The 17,270-nt window shown below is 42.7% G+C and overlaps 1 protein-coding gene across 6 annotated transcripts in view; it reads left to right on the top strand.

The window, feature by feature from the left end:
- Positions 1-17,270, top strand: part of LOC105492335 (trio Rho guanine nucleotide exchange factor) — a 368,213-nt gene that overhangs the window by 159,764 nt on the left and 191,179 nt on the right. For all 6 annotated transcript variants that reach the window (XM_071099091.1, XM_071099090.1, XM_071099092.1 and 3 more), the window contains exons 8-9: positions 4,345-4,476; positions 16,441-16,671. In XM_071099091.1, the coding sequence (XP_070955192.1) occupies positions 4,345-4,476; positions 16,441-16,671 (363 nt within the window). The remainder of the gene's footprint in view (positions 1-4,344; positions 4,477-16,440; positions 16,672-17,270) is intronic.

The raw sequence follows: 17,270 nt of genomic DNA, 5'->3' as shown, positions 1-17,270 counted from the left end.
CTGTTGAAGCTACTCAGAGTTAAATAATAAGAGGATAAAATCATTTTAAAAATAGAATTAAAATAATAGTTGCTTATTCACCATATTGGGAGCAACACGTGGCCAGTGGCTACTGTACTTGGCAGCACAGCTACACATTTGTGTCCGCTCGGGTAGTGCTTGTAGAGGCTTACCTATGGAGTGAACCGCACGTCTGCTGAACACCTTAATTCATCTATGACTTTAGGCCTTCTGTGCTTGGATAATACTGAAAATAAAGTAACAGTGTTTTTATAGTTCTTTAATTTTTAGAGAGCTCTTTAACATGAAATCTCATTTCATCCTTCAGTCAGCCCAGTGGAGTAGATGGGACTGTAATATTACTGTCCTGATAATCCGAATGGGGAGTGATTTGGCCATGTTTCCAAAGCTAGAACTTTCGCTGAGGTCTATGGCTGGGTCTTTCAGTTCCTAACATAATAACAAACAATTTCACACTTGCATTAATATTCTTATAAAAGTTCAGTTCCCATAAATATTTTTAGAATTAACATTTATTATAAACATGACATAGACGCAAGTTCTAAATCTAAGAAATTTCCGTCCCTTTGTCTCCTAAGTCCGGCTTAGTGCCTGTGCTCAGCTGAGGCTCCGTCAAGAGGTGGCGGGGATGAGAGGTGGATGGGAGTGCAGTTCACTAGCTTCGAGGATCCCAGCTCTGGTTGGTGGGACCCAGAACAGGCAGAAGAAATGAGTGGCTCCCGGATCGCAGGCCCCCTCTGAGCAGACGGAGAGTAGTAGAGTAAATGCTTAGGAAAAGCAATCTGTTAATTATTTATCCAAGTTCTCCTCTTAAAGCTGTGTATATGAATCACTGTTCCCTCCTCTGCTTGCCTCTGTTTTGCAAACTGGGTGATCCAGGCTTCCTTCATCGTTTATTCAGCAACACTTTCTTAATACCACCATTCTGCTCAGCTTCAGGATCCCCAGATCTGAAGTAGGCTCCTGATCTGAATTGACAGAGCAACATTTCATTCTCTCACACTCTCCGACCTTCACCCCCAGTCCACCAGATGCTTTGTATTCACATATTTTGATTTACGGAGCACTTAAAGCATCAGATACTAAGCCAGCTGCTCTGATCTCATTAGACTGCAGTAGATACCTTCTGTCCTTCTCACCTCCTAAGTGTCAGGCTCTGTGCTAGACATGTTCCCCCAGCGTTGCAGTCCCGACCTGGGTTTCCCAGGATGGTAGCAGGTATGTGTTTATGTGTGTATCAGAGGGAGGGAAGTGCCAGGTGCCCCCTCGTATATCATTACCATATTAGAAACTTTTCTATAAGGTTCTGTTATGAAGGTACCTGTTGAATTTTGACACCAAACTTGATCTCAGGATGCTTCTTCTTCTTCGTGGAATGCCTGTTGACACCCTGTTCCCTGTTCCATGAATCTCTGAATGGGGATTGTTGTGCTGGTGCTGTTGGTTTCAGACCCTCTGGGCATTCAGCCTTTCAGAAAACAATCCCGCCTAGAGCTTGCTCTGTGGAGTTTAGGGTTGTGTCTTAGAAATAAAGAACAGAGGCCGGGCGCGGTGGCTCAAGCCTGTAATCCCAGCACTTTGGGAGGCCGAGATGGGCGGATCACGAGGTCAGGAGATCGAGAGACGATCCCGGCTAACACGGTGAAACCCCGTCTCTACTAAAAAAAAAAAAAAAAATAGCCGGGCGAGGTGGCGGGCGCCTGTAGTCCCAGCTACTCGGGAGGCTGAGGCAGGAGAATGGCGTAAACCCGGGAGGCGGAGCTTGCAGTGAGCTGAGATCCGGCCACTGCACTCCAGCCTGGATGACAGAGCAAGACTCCGTCTCAAAGAAAAAAAAAAAAAAAGAAATAAAGAACAGAGAAATGATGCTGTGCAAAACCCTCTAAAACCATGGCTAGGATTATTTCTTTTCTTTTCTTCTCTTCTCTTTTTTTGAGACACAGTCTCGCTCTGTCGCCCAGACTGGAGTGCAGTAGCGCCGTCTCTGCTCACTGTAAGCTCCGCCTCCTGGGTTCACGCCATTCTCCTGCCTCAGCCTCCCGAGTAGCTGGGACTACAGGACCCCACCACCTCGCCAGGCTAATTTTTTGTATTTTTAGTAGAGACGGGATTTCATTGTGTTAGCCAGGATGGTCTCAATCTCCTGACCTCGTGATCTGCCTGCCTTGGCCTCCTGAAGTGCTGGGATTACAGGCCTGAGCCACCACGCCTGGCCTTGCTAGGATTATTTCTATCACTGGGCTGTTACTAACCCAGAAAAAGGGCAGAATCCTTTGTCCACAAGGTTTTCGTGTAACACACCATCCTTCCCTGGATGTATTTTTTCAGAGAAGTATAATCAGTGCCCTCTCAGGATACTTTAAGAAATTATAAGTTAGTTCTAATTACAGGAATATGTAAAACTTCTTGAATGTTTTTTTCTTTATTGGTTGTTGCTTCAAAAATTGGAGTCGAATATACTGTAGTGATTTTGATACAGTGATATGTTAGTCTGAGGCTTCTGTTCATTAAATTGTGAAGTATTATATAACTGAAATGTGTTTCCACCGTGTTCTGTCAGAAGTGTTTTGATCTTAAGAACATGTTGCAACTCCTCTTGGTTTTGGATGTTCTGCAGTGGCCATTGTCCCGGAGCACTTAATTGCTGACTTAGACCTGATGATTTATTAATGACGATGGTTAGCCTCAATCAATTTGTGTTTGAAAAACACAATAATTTAATAATTGGTATTAAATGCAATAAGGGAAGATGATAGAGAGAAATAGAGCTCAGAAATAGTGACAGTCATCTGACCTGACCAAATTGACATTTATGGAACATGCCACCCAAGAAATACTCAGTTGACACTAATGCCATATGAATTGGCCTCAAGCCCTAAGGTCTGCATAGATATTTTTCTGCACTCAATAATAAAAGGATTTTCATCAACAGTTATTATTTGGTTGACTTGTCTATTTTAATGTCCTAAAAATGAACTGAGAGTTTGTTCTTACTATATTTTAAGGGAATTATAGCACATTTCTTTTCTGGCCAGTCGAGTATTGCATTTCAAATAGTCATGCTCTGCATTCCCTGCTAAGTAAATAGATGTGTGAGGAACAGGAGTAAAGAGGTTAAAACCAAGGGAAATGTGTTGATGGCTGTTTGGCTTAATTGAATTAGCTTTTTTAACTGGGCCTTCTGCACTTGCCTTTCACTCTTAACTGTGATGGATTTTGATAGGATCTCCCTAGGAAATTTGGCAGTGATTTCTCAGCCATTGATGCATCCCGAAGATGGATGGCAGTGGAGGAGATTGAGCCAGGATTGGGATGGCAGCCGCAGGACCGTTGATGGGTCCTGGAGATGGAGGGTGACAGTGGAGGAGATTGAGCCAGGATTGGGATGGCAGCCGCAGGACTGTTGATGATCCTGGAGTTGGAGGGTGGCAGTGGAGGAGATTGAGCCAGGATTGGGATGGCAGCCGCAGGACTGTTGATGATCCTGGAGATGGAGGGTGGCAGTGGAGGAGATTGAGCCAGGATTGGGATGGCAGCCGCAGGACTGTTGATGATCCTGGAGGTGGAGGGTGGCAGTGGAGGTGATTGAGCCAGGATTGGGATGGCAGCCGCAGCGCTGTTCGCATGGCTCAGGCTTTTCTCATTTCCGTGCAAATTGGGAAGGATGGGAATGATGCCTCTGCCTCCTTAGGCCTTTCCTAAGATTCACAGAGAAGTTCAGGCCCTTTTTTCTTGGTCTCCTTTTAATTCTGGTGTCAATTTCCTTTTGAAACAGTAGCGGAATGGACTGGCTGCTTTTCCTTATTTCAGATAAATATTTTTAGATATCTGGAACTTTTTCATTACATCTCAGTGTAGAAGGAACAGAGTAAGACTGAAAAGTAGCTGCAAGGAGAAGGAGCATCCTGCTGTTGAGCCGTAGTTAGGGGTACGTGGGAGAGTCATCTTTCTGTCCTCCCTTGCTTAGGAGTACAGGGCAGTTGGAAACGTGGATTCAAAGGTGGATTGGGAAAATTTAGCAGAAAGCCCAAAACAGGGCTGCATTGTTCCAGGGGCACACCCAGACCTGGGCAGCAGTCAGTTGAGGCATTCATCTGAAATGCGGATTCCTGGGACTCGCCCCAGTCCTGCTGAAACCCACTCTGGGAATGGAGTCCAGCAGTCTCATGTGAGTTGAGGATGCCATTTGAGATGGAAAGTCAACCATGTTACATTCTTAGGATCTCCGTCAACTCCCCTAGTTTTCAAAACCATGTTAAAAAATGTCCGCTTTTCAATATAAATTGTCATTGATAGAAATAATCTTCTTTTTAACCTTCCAAGTATATGAGCAACGTGGATTCATGGTGTAAAGCTTGCGGTGAGGTAGACCTTCCCTCAGAGCTGCAGGACCTAGAAGATGCCATTCATCACCACCAGGGAATATATGAACATATCACTCTTGCTTACTCTGAGGTAAGTGGTCAATTTTACTTACATTGCAAGGCAACATCATTTTTGCATCATAGTACACCAGAAGCTAGAAAAAAAAAAGTTTTGGGTAGCCCAGAAAAAGCTTACAGATTTTGAGTTAGACTGCAGTTTAATTGTTTAGCATTTGAACCCCTGTGTGTGTGGGGTGGGGTGGGGCGCTAGGGGACCAGAATGGTGTGCAGGCAGTAGCCTTTCCAACAACGCACTTATATGCTCATCTGCTACAGTGAAGAAAAGCCTATTCTTTTTTTCTACATGTGTTTAAGAAATGTGTATTTTGTGTGCCCTTCCGTCTAGTCAAACTCAGTTTAATCTTCCCAAATAAAACCTTTTAGAGAAGATGGTCTGGATTGCAAGGAACACATCTGTCTATTTTAAGAACTCTAAGTGTAGGATTTTCTTTATTACTTTAGGGTATATTACATTATTTACTTAATGACTCCCTGTTTTATTTTCTGCCACCTTCTATGCCAGACTGTGTTGTAAGGACTTTATGTAACAACTGACTTAATGCTCACATAATGTATCTGTCCCTGCTGTTACAAATGAAGAAAATGAGTCACGGAGATAAATGACTGTGCCAGGTCAGCAGCTGGTGGAACAGGGTATGAGCCCAGGCAGGCAGGCTCCATGTTCTCAGTCACCACCCTCTGCCGCCTCTGTGCCAGACCACGTGGTAGCTGCTTGATGACGCAACTTTAGATGGGTTGACGAGTACCACCCTTGCCCATGCCTTGTTTATCTGGCCCTTGAGACCATCCTGCCTTCGTGATAATAGTTACGTTCCCGGAGGTGAAAGCGAGGGGCGTAGAGAGGAATTGTGTGTGCTTGCTTTTCTGTAAGGTTTTCTCCCTAAGAAGCATCTATATCTACAATGTTCTATGTTAATATGAAAGATTATCGTAAGGCTTCTGTAAGAGTTTCAAAGCACCTGGAAGACTGCTGGGCAGTGTAGATGTTTAATAAATGCTGTCTGTGTTTAAATCTAAATCTTGATCCAAACACATCCAAACTTGTCAAAGTTGTTGGGAGGAAACTGGCTATTTGCATTTCATTCTGACATTTCCTGTTGTGCTTCACTGCCCAGCTGTCACTCTCATGTCCTTGGGCCTGGCTCTGTTGACGTCCTAGTGTCCATGAGCGAATTAAATGGATGCGTGATTTGCTGCTACAGTTTTGTATCTCATAAAGATGTTTTGGTCAATGATGGACTGCAAATAAGAGAGTGGTCCTGTAAGATTATAATACTGTATTTTACTGTACTTTTTCTATGTTTAGACACATACATACTTAGCATTGTGGTACAGTTGCCTACAGTGTTCAGTACAGTAACATGCTGTCCACGTTTGTAGCCTAGAGCAGTGGACTGCTCCAGATAGCCTAGGTGTGCAGTAGGCTGCATCGTCTAGCTTTGTGAAAGTCCACATTGTGATGTTCACATAAGGACGAAATTGCCTAGTGATTCGTTTCTCAAAATGTGTCCCTGATACCACGTGATATCTCACCGTATATTTGCTTCAGAATCTGGGCAGGTCTTCTCTTTCCCGTGGCAGTTGATGTTTGTTTGTTTCTCTAGCCACCTTTGCCTAATAAGATTCAGTTTTTTTCAAGCAGCATTTCATGTTGCCTATGGAATTTAAAAAGTCAGCTCTGTATTTTTGCTTAGTTTTGCACAAATGTTTCTTAACTAATTTGGTTGCCTAGTCTGTTAGAAACTATTTAAGTAAGTAATAGCCTTTTCTATAGTAAAACTGAAAATTGAACACATTTATAATTTTTTTAATCACATTGGCTCATGAGGATTATATCACTTCTAAAAACCATCAAGTTCTTTCCCCTGATGTGCCATCTCTATGCATTGTCTAATTTTGACCTGTAACACAGAAAGCAAATGACCCTGTTACTCACACGTGTAATGAGGCCTTCACTCATCTGCTTATGTGAATCTCTTGCTTTGGAGCTGTTCTTTGAATGCAGTGGTGGGCTTGCAGCCAGCTGTCTGCATGCCCTTGCCCTTGCCAGACCAAGATGGGATTGAATAGCCTTCATTCACAAGATGATTGGCAGGCCCTGGGAGTACGGTCTTTGTGCATAACTTAAATCAGAATCACTTTGACCCAGCCAGTGTCATCCTCTAGCCAAGCTGGCTCTTTCAGTCTGCTTGTTGCTCTTGGCAGTTTTCTTTAAGTACAGCATCTCCTAATTGTTACCAGTGCATTCTGTAAAAATGGGGCATCTTGACACAGGAACTTATATTTACCTGTGGTGTAGTTTTATTTGATTTACGTTGGTGCTAGTATCTCAAAATAATTTGACAGGAAGTAAACAGCCTCTCAAACTGAGGTCTTAGATGGAATTTTAGCCTAAGAACATGTTTGCAACTGAGCTATAAACTCAAGGAGACAGTAATTTGAACTGGATGAACCGAAAGGATTTTCAGTAGAACAGAATGAATTATTTTGCCTCTTAAATTATTTACATTTTGAAATAGTTTCAGGGCTACAGGAAAGTGGTCGAATAGCACAGAGAACTCCTACATTGCCTCCACCCAGATTTTCCAAGTTTTAGAATTTCGCCACATTGCTCCACCCTCTCTCCCCACTGCTTCTCTCTCCAGTCACCTAAGCACCATTGATACAACATGACCATCCTATCCACAGACCCTGATCCTATTTCCCCAAGTGTTCCAACGATGCCCCTTTCTCTTTCCTGGTCTCGGACACTGTCCAGCAATGTGCGCCACATTTAATCGCCATGTCTCACCAATCCGTCTCCTTTAAAATGGAACATTCTTTAGTCCTTCTCTGCCTTTATGTCTTTGGCATACTTAAAGAGTACAGGCCTTTCATTCTTCAGATGGCCCTCTATTTCTGGTTGCCCCCAGTTCTCGTGGGCTGACTCAGGCTGTGCCTTTTTGGCAGTGCTTGTCCTTCTCTGGGTGCCATTGCAGTAGACACGGGATACTGACCTCTCCAGCTATGAGTAGTGTTCGTCTTGGCCACTTGGTCAGATTGGTGTCTGCAGCGTTTCTCCAATGCACAGTCACCATTTAAAAAATTAGTCTTTGCTGCACGTTTGGTGGGCAGCTACTCTAATAGAATACCAGTCTCTGTTCCTCATCAGACTTCTCATAGCCATAGTTTCCACTGAGGATTTCTGCCCATAGCAGCTACCACTGTGATGATGATCACCTATTTCCATTATTCCTTCTGTATTTATTAGGTGGCTTTCTACCGTAAGAATGAGCTGTATTTCCTTTCTCTCTTGTTTGTTTCTATCAGTGTGAATTTATGAAATCTTCCTATATCAGTCGGTTATAATTTGATACTCTGTTTTGATTCCTAAATTGTTTAGACTTGGCCAGCAGGAGCTTCTTTCTGTGTCTTTTTGATCATCCTTATTGTCCTTTGAGCACTTGTTCCTGGCTATTTTGTACTTTCCCTGCCTACCCTGGGATCACTCGTCTCACTAAGTGGAGTGGTTCCTTATAGTATTGTATGGTCTTTAGAATTTTAAAGACCTGGGTTCTCAGAGTTTTGTTTGTTTGTGAGGTGTCACTACTTCTGGGCCCTCTTAGCAGACAGAGTTAGGAAACATATGAATGCCATCCATTCACCCATCCATCCATCTATCTATGCATCCATCTATCCACCTAACCACCCATTATTCATCCACCCAGCCACCCATCCGTCTACCCAATCACCCAGCTACCCATCCATTCATCCACCTATATCCATCCTTCCATCCATCCATCCATCCACACACCCAGCCACCCATTCTTCTGTCCATCCATCCATCCATTCATTCACCCATCCATTCTTCCATCCAACCATCCATCCTTCCATTTATCCAATCACCCATCCATTCTTCAATCCAACCAATTACCTAACCACCCATCCCTCCCTCTATCCATCTACCCTCCCAACCCCCATCCATTTATCCATCCATCCACCTAATCACCCAACCACCCATTCATCTGTCCATTTATCCAATCATTCATTCATTAGTGCATGCATTCATCCAGCCAATCACCCAACCATCCACCCAACCACCCATTCATCATCCATCCATCATCCATCCTCCTAATCACCCAACCACCCATTCATCTGTCCATTTATCCAATCATTCATTCATTAGTGCATGCATTCATCCAGCCAATCACCCAACCATCCACCCAACCACCCATTCATCATCCATCCATCATCCATCCTCCTAATCACCCAACCACCCATTCATCTATCCATCCATCCATCCATCCATCCATCCATCCATCCATCCAGTTACCCATCCATTCATCTATCCAACCACCCAACCACTCATCCATCCATCCATCCACCCACCCACCTACATTCATCAATCTACCCATATCCATCCATCTGCCGTATCACTCAATTGCCCATCCGTTCACCCAGTCACCCAACCACCCATCCACATCTGTCTAGTCCATCTGTCCATCTACCCAATCACCCAACCACCTATCCATACACCCAGTCACCCAACTGTCCATCTGTCCACCCCATCACCCAACCATCCATCCAACCACCCAGTCACCCAACCACTCATTCATTTATCTATCTATCCAACCACTTAACCACCCACCCACCCATCCACACGTGCACATACACGTCCATATAAAATTACTGCTGTATCTATCTGTATTAAAAATACATGTGTTTGTACATTTCGAATCCAATACCTCAGGGTTCTTTCCATCCTTTCCCTTTCTAAGTTTATTAATCTGTTCTCAGGCAGCAAGAAACCTGTCTTCTTTTGTCCTTAATGTCCTTAATTTGCTCCATTTCCCAACCATTCTGTCTGGGTTCTCCACCTCCAACCCCTACCACCCACTCACTTAACCTGGTGCAGTGACACCTCTGTTGGCACCTCCACCCCTCACTTCCTCAGTTTCATCATGCCAAGAGGGAAGGTGTCAGGAAGATGGGAAGGGAAAGACTGCTTTTGTTTTTTAAGTGATTTTTATTTTATATTCCTAAATCAGTGGTTTGCAGACTTGAGTGTCTTGGTTTAAAATGCAGCAGTACTCTACCCCAGAGATAGTGAATCTCCATTTTCAGAGGCCTTCTCTACTGCTGCAGCGACTGATGCTGATGGTACACAGATCACATGCTGAGCAGCACTCCTGAGCTTGCTCTGAAGAGCTGGGGGTCTGCTGAGGACGCATCCATCTCACAGATATGGAGCCCCTGCCAAGTGCTATACATCGAGCTGGATGCCGGGTCGTGTGGGGGTAGGAGTAGTTTTAAGCAGGGCTTGCTTTGCTTTTTTTATTTCCTTTTCCTTGCCTCTCTCTTCTCTTATTTCCTTTCTTCTCCTCCCTTCATTTTCTCTACAATTTTTTTCTTTGAACAGTGTTGATAGTTTCTAGTCTCTGATCATATAAATTTGCTTTGGGAAAGTTTCCCAGCATTTTTTTTCCAAGACGCAAGCACCTGCTCTGCTTTGCTTTAATTAGACCTGCCCGTGTCACTCCTGTTTGTGCTTTAGCAACAGGAACGCACCTGAGCCTTCTGAACACTCACTTGCTTCAGCTTGCCAGGTCTGAGCTAATCTTGTTGGCTACAGTTGATCACAAGAGAGTGAAGCAGTGTAAACGTTGGAGATAAGTTGTAGTCATTTTTAACATTTTAAGTAAGCCAACTCAGCTACTAGTTTTTCAACAAACTAAATTTATAAAAATGATTTTCATCTCAGTGTGCCTGTGTTGCCTCGCAAGCCTCAATGCCAGGTGTTTGGATTGCAAGGTGAGACTGCATAATAAGCAGCCACGCATCCACCAAAGGGCCACTGCTGCAGCCACGGAGCCCAAGCAAGGCGAAGTGCCATGGGGTGTTGGCTTGCTTGATCTCATGTGACTTCAGGGCTTAGTTTCTGCATCCATTTCTCAGTTTAACAAATGTGCCAACTCACTGTGTGCCTCAGCAAGGCCTCATGGGAATGAATGATTTGCTGCGTGCAAAGCTGGTTGAGCTCCTCTTTAAAGGCACTGTATCAATGGGTGATGGCAGGGTTGGGGTTATTAGCAAAGATGAAAACACACAGTAAAATGAGTCACCTAGATAGGAAACTCCCTAAAACCAAAAAACCAACTCTCTGTGATATGTGTGGAAGCTCAGTTCCCTTGCGGTAGAGCCACTTCTTTTTTTGTGGAATGGAGTCTTGCTCTGTTGCCCAGGCTGGAATGCAGTGGTGCAATTTCAGCTCACTGCAACCTCCGCCTCCTGGGTTTAAGCGATTCTTGTGCCTCAGCCTCCTGAGCAGCTGGGATTACAGGCGTGTGCCACCAGGTCTGGCTAATTTTTGTATTTTTAGTAGAGACAGGGTTTCACCATGTTGGCCAGGCTGGTCTTAAACTCCTGACTTCAAGTGATTTGCCCACCTCGGCCTCCCAAAGTACTGAGATTATAGGCATGAGCCACCGCGCCCAGCGGTCACTTCTGTCACAGTTGTATAAAGCCTCATTAAAGATCGCAGTGTTGCTGTAGTGACACGCAGTGCTGTAGTCAGCATCTGCCACAGTATCAGAGCCAACAGCCCGTATGACAGCTATCTTCTTCTCACCCCAAACTCAGCTTGAGGCCTTGCAAGCACTTGAGATATAAAAGCAACAAAAGTAGAGCCCAGGTGCAGTCTGTGGAACTTGCATGTGAGGCACATGTACCTGACTCACGCCAACTGGGCTGCTCCAGCCGTTTCCTGTTTTGGTCTTATTTTGGTTTTTCCTTTCCAATAATCCCAGGTTTACAGGTGTCAGAGAGTCAGACCAAGGTAAACTGATCTGATTTTGAATAAGAAACTGAATAGCTGAAAGAAATAGAAATCAGCGTTTGGAGGTCCATCCTGTAAGAACTTTGCCTGGAAAAGGAACCAGCTTTCTCTGTGTTCTCCCTGAAGCATGGGAAAGTATCTGTCGTTGGGAACACATGCCCTTTCAGGAGGTAATTGACCTGCACTGTTGGTAGGAGCATCTTATGTAGCCATCTGAAGACAGATTGGAACTTCCTTACTCAGAAGAGTTCAACTATTTGGCCAAGGAATGTCAACTATTGCTGCAGAATACGCTGGGTAGTCACCTGCTGACCCCTTTTCATTCTTTTCTGCTTTATTAGAACCTTGATATGAGAATAAGTTCAGCAAGAGTTGGAGAGGAGAGTGAAATCATTCCCAGGCTTCCTGTGGAGGTCTGTGCTCTGCAGGCCATGGTGAGCTAAGCCTGAGAAAGAATTAAAACAGTGTTGGCTTTGAGTCAGCAGAAATAGTGCAATTCATTTCATAAAAGTTTTGAAAGAACACTTTTTCTTTATTACAGGCTAAATGTCTTGGTGTATTTTGCCTATTTTTGTTGTATCTTGGGAATGCCATTTTCTAGCACGTTTTAGATCTAAAACACTGCGTTTGGACTTAATTGATATGCCTGTCACTCATCTTCATTTGGTCTTTGGGCAGTTGTTGCTTTTGCAGTGGTAAGCAAGAATGTCTAGATGCTGCTGTCTTTCCTTAGGTCAGAGCCATGTTCATCCCTGGTGCAGGTGAAGCATATTCCTGCCGGAAATGCTCAGCCCTCATCTGATTTTATAGGAAATGTAGAGATCCCAGTACCAGAAGCAAGAATAGGCAAATCTCTGAAGTTTTATGGCTCTTTTTAAGGGTGACATGCAGAAATCCAAGTTACAAGTCTCTGTGCAGTGTGATGAACAGTAGATATTCAACAACCAGGCCATTGTTTAGACAGTTACACTTCTTTTTAAATATTAGAAACAAACATACCTTTGATATGGTAAAATTTTAAACTTACCTTTAATTACTTTTTCTGCTTTAGTTAATACTTGCATTTTTCTGAACTCATTTGGATATCAGAGCATTTTAGTTTCTCTCTTTATAAAATGTTAATCTTTGTAACATGTAACTTTGATTGCCCTTCAAGTTCCCCAGCTGTGTATTCCAAGAAAAACAAAGAGCAGACTGAAAAATGAGCTGATCTGATTGGTTAAAAAATTATTATAGGAAAGTCCTGCTATTTGATAAGGTTGATTTTCTTTTTGCAGCTGTTGTCTCTTTGTGGCTCAGAGTTTCAGTGCCTGGAAGCTAAAAACAGAGTTTTAAACAAAATGTATAACTGAAGTAAATTCATTCACCTGGTTCTGTAGTTAAGAAACTGTAGAAGTACACCACATGCCATAAACTTACGTTACTTGTTTTAGCACTTACATTTTATGTGAATTTTTTGTCTGCTCTATGCAGTCTCTTCTTTCATTAATTTTCTCCTGGTCATTCTGTGCCATATAAAAATTATTATCTCTGTACAAGAGAACAGCAGTCTTCATAAAATTGTAGCATATTTTTCCACATATTACTGTAATTACAAAGACTAAGACATTTTGCCAAAAACGAAACTGTATATGCCATCCTTTATGTGTTTAAATAGTACTTTTTAATTGCCAGGTCTACAAAACCTGTACTGAAATAATATAGAATCATGTTTGGAAAGGTTTATTGGAGAAATGCTATTTTTTAAAACGTGGAGTTCCATGCTGTCTGGTTTTAGTGGGTACAAGAGGTGTTTTCTCGCCCGGGATCTTTACTGCCACTGTCACTGCCAACAAATGACAGTACCAGTGGCGGGACCAACAGACACTTTCATCCCCGCTTATGAGTTCTCAGATGGTGGAGCTTTGCCTGATGAGTTGTTGTATGTTAAGGTATTTGTGTATAGACATTTTCCACTGCCCTCCACCGCCATAGGCAAGTATGTCCTTCGAAATCCTGTCACGATCTCTGCCGTGGAGATCTGTTGAACAACTGCAGAGACACTCGAGGAAAGAAAGATTCCATGGAATATTGTTGCTCAGAGTACTCCATTCTCAGTTGGAGAATATTAATGGTGTCACAGGGATGCGTTTTGGAAACTTGGTGAGGGCTGGGAACTCATCTTGTCCTTTTGCATTTGGTGGTTTAAGTTGCAAAACAATGGCTTAAGATAGAAATTGGCTTTCTCTCTGTGTAAAAGAAATCCAAAGGCTGTCATTCCAGGGATAGTGTGGTAGCTCTATTCGTAAGAGGATCTCTGGATCCTTCTGTCTTCCTGTGTTGCCTTTTTTAACAGGTAGGCTACTGTTTTTAAGATTGCCCCAGAGTCATCAATAACTGCTGAAGCTCCAGCCATCTCATTCAAGTTCTTGGCAGCAAGGAGGAGGAAGGGACAAGGGGAATGAGCGTACCTGCCAGCTTAGCCCCTAAACAGCTTTCCTGGAATCCCATTCAACATTTTTTACTTTTGTATATTGGCCACTCATATATGTAAGCAAGGCTGGGAAATGTGGCGTTATAGCTGGAGTGTTGCTGTTTCTGACTGTAGGGGTTTGGCTATCCAGGAGGGGCAAGTGGATTTTGGGGAACAGCTGTCAGTTTCTGGCACAGTTCACCAAATCATACGTTCTGGTGTACATTTTCCGACAGTATTGCAAGGAGTAAAATGTAGAGGAAACATTTGTAAGGAATTCTTTTCAAGGTCGACACAATGTGAAATGTATGACTTAGAGCAGTAGCTCTCAGTTCTGAGAGATGCAGCACTCCAATTATATCACACAAATTTTATGACACCTGCTTTATGATCCTGAAATAAAATGCATACATACTTTAATCTACCTTTGCGTATAATTTACATGTGTACATAAAAATTACATGCTACAATGTAAGTTGGAGACAAAAGGTGATTTATGATAAAATGTTTTTCAGTCTATAAATGCCTAAATGCATCTATTGTAGGTGAAAAAATTAGATATTCAGATGCTGGTCATGTATATAAAACCATTGTGAATATAGCAACTATAACTGTAGCCTGGTCATGTGGCCTCTTGGTGATGCAAGGATTGAGAATGGTTTTATTGTGGTCATGTGATATTTTGAAAGGGAAAACATCTCCTGTAAAGTTCCAAAGAAAACCAAACACTGTCTTTCTTTGATTAACATGATTGTTGGATTTGTGGAAAGATCAGTGATGTTAACACTGAGCAAAAAGATAAAAACCGTGTATTTGTGTGTTAAAAAGAGCCTTGCTTAGATGATCACAAAAAGCAGGACATTTCTTCACCATGTGCTAATATCCTGCTCATTTCAGAGTACCCTGCTTCTCTGAATCCACCACCCAAATCAATCCTGGTGCCTCCTCTCTTCAAAACCATTACATCAACAATGTCCGCACCAATTTCAGTGACTTCTGGGCACAAGTGAGAACCCTGCTTTAGAAGACTCTTTACATTTTCCATTTTTGTTTTAACTGACACTAATTCAGCAGTTAATGTGGTTAGTTTTTCCCTTGTTATCTTTGGTTTTGTCAGCTGAGCTTATTTCCTCTTAAGTTTTGCTGTAAGGCTGTATTAAGTGAATTTTAAACCCTAGTGAGGAATAATCAACACTTCCAACGTCTCAGATTCAGGTATTGAAAAGTAAATGTGTTACAATCTGGCACAACTGCAGTTAGAAGAGGATTAAAGGAAGTGATTAGGAAATTCTGCAGGGTCATTTGCCACCAGGTTTTGGTTGTAAAGGCTCTCAGTTTTAGCTTTTCCCATTAACCTATTCCCTGTGTGCTCTTTTTTATTCTAAGGGCTTCTCTAAACTGCGCTTATGTCTGTTAAAAGTGCCCCTAAACTTGCTCCTCTTCTTTTTTTTGGAGATGGAGTCTCACTCTGTCGCCCAGGCTGGAGTGCAGTGGCACGATCTTGTCTCACTGCAACTTCCACCTCCCGGGGTCAAGCCATTCTCCTGCCTCAGCCTCATGAATAGCTGGGACTACAGGTGCCCACCATCATGCCCAGCTAATTTTTGTATTTTTAGTAGAGAAGGAGTTTCACCATGTTGGCCAGGATGGTCTCAATCACTTGACCTCATGATCTGCCCACCTCGGCCTCCCAAAGTGCTGGGATTACAGGCGTGAGCCACTGCACCCGGCCTGCTCCTCTTACTAGAAACCCAAGGAGGTTTTTAGATTCAGAAGTATCTAAGCAGAAGGATCATGTGAAGAGGCCCTACTTAAGACACCTGCATCCCACACCTGGTTACCTTATGCATCACACACACTTTGTGTTGTCTGATTGTCACTTTTTTTTTTCCCCGAGAACATCTGGCATAATTAATTACTCATAAGTCTTATGAGTCACATAAATAGGAAAAACACAATGCTTGCTTTCTAAATTGCACCCTCACCTTTTGTTATTTCTTTGATTAACCTGAATGCTTTCATTTAATTGTAGTTTGAGAATAAATTGCCTTAATGTAGCACTGAAATCTTTTCTTTAAATGATGGCATTTTAATTAAAACTGCTTTTTAAAGTTAATGAGTCAAATAGAATGGCATTTTACATTTTCTTTTGTGATGTTAAATTGCTCTCCAGCTATGTCAGAAAGTTTAAGTACATATTCTTTGCCTAGTACTAGCAATCTAGTGCTAGTACTAGATTTTTTTTTTAACTGAGGCTTTAAGGAACAATTTTGTTCCATTGTGATGATCTGTTGTATTCTCTCTAACATGTCTCAAGATAAAATTATTACTTTTAAATTTTAATTTGCAGATATCCCAGGAATGCAGTTTCTGTTAGTTGATTTATGGCGTTTAAGGCAAATAGTATGCCTATTCATTGAGTAGTATCTACTACAGTGTTTTGTTGTAATTAATGTTCTTTTATTTTCACCTAGTGTTTTGCATCATTTGGCTTTGTGATGTCATTGGATAACTGGTGGATTGTTTTAAATTTTATCCTATATAAAACTGCCTCTGAGTAAAACTGTGGTGTGAATGGGTGTGTGTGTAATGTGTGTACATGTACGTGTGTGCCTATAGGTACACACACGTATCCAAGGACAGCATCTGTGGCACAGCCTAGGCCAAACCTCAGATCTTGAAGAATCACTCATGTATTTTGTGGGCAGGTGAGCCAAGATGGGAAGTCGCTCCTTGACAAGCTCCAGCGGCCCTTGACTCCTGGCAGCTCCGATTCCCTGACGGCGTCTGCCAACTACTCCAAGGCCGTGCACCATGTCCTGGATGTCATCCACGAGGTGCTGCACCACCAGCGGCAGCTTGAGAACATCTGGCAACACCGCAAGGTCCGGCTCCATCAGAGGCTGCAGCTGTGTGTTTTCCAGCAGGACGTTCAACAGGTCAGTTTCGCCTCGTGCCCTTCTGCATGGGAAATGGCTTTCATTGAGTAGAGTTTGGATACTTCATCATATTGGGAAGATCTGTGTCTAAGGAGTGATGACTAGAAGATAAGGAGAGGAGCTTTTTTGTTGACTGTAAGTGAAAACTGGGCTTAAGAATGCGTGTTCAGGCTACTGTCAGCCAGTAGCTCCTGTGCGCTGAACCCAGGAGAGGATGTGAGGCCTACACTGGGAAGTGTCTGAGTTTTCTTCTAGAAACAGATCATTCTTATTTATATTTATTTGTGGCAATAATGCTGGTGTGCTCCCGCAGTGTATTGTTACAATTTAGTTTACACTTGTATGTTTTCCAACTACTTAAACAGTGAGGTGGTCATGCTTCACTTCCAACTTGGTAGATAGTGCAGTCCCTGGTGCACAGTAGGTACATTATAATTAGTTATCTCGTTGATGAAAAGTAGACTTTTATGACTACTCATTTCTAAGCAGTTGACATCTCTTTTGTTTTAAAGAAACAAAAGTAAGAGTAAGTCCAGTTTCCCATTGATTTGCTTCCTTATGACAGAATAAGAGTTTTAAGGATTAAAGCTATGGGAGTA

Source organism: Macaca nemestrina, chromosome 6 (assembly GCF_043159975.1).
Source record: "Macaca nemestrina isolate mMacNem1 chromosome 6, mMacNem.hap1, whole genome shotgun sequence".
Taxonomy (NCBI): domain Eukaryota; kingdom Metazoa; phylum Chordata; class Mammalia; order Primates; family Cercopithecidae; genus Macaca; species Macaca nemestrina.
Note: the sequence above shows the minus strand (reverse complement) of the source record. Positions and strands in the feature narration are given on the sequence as shown.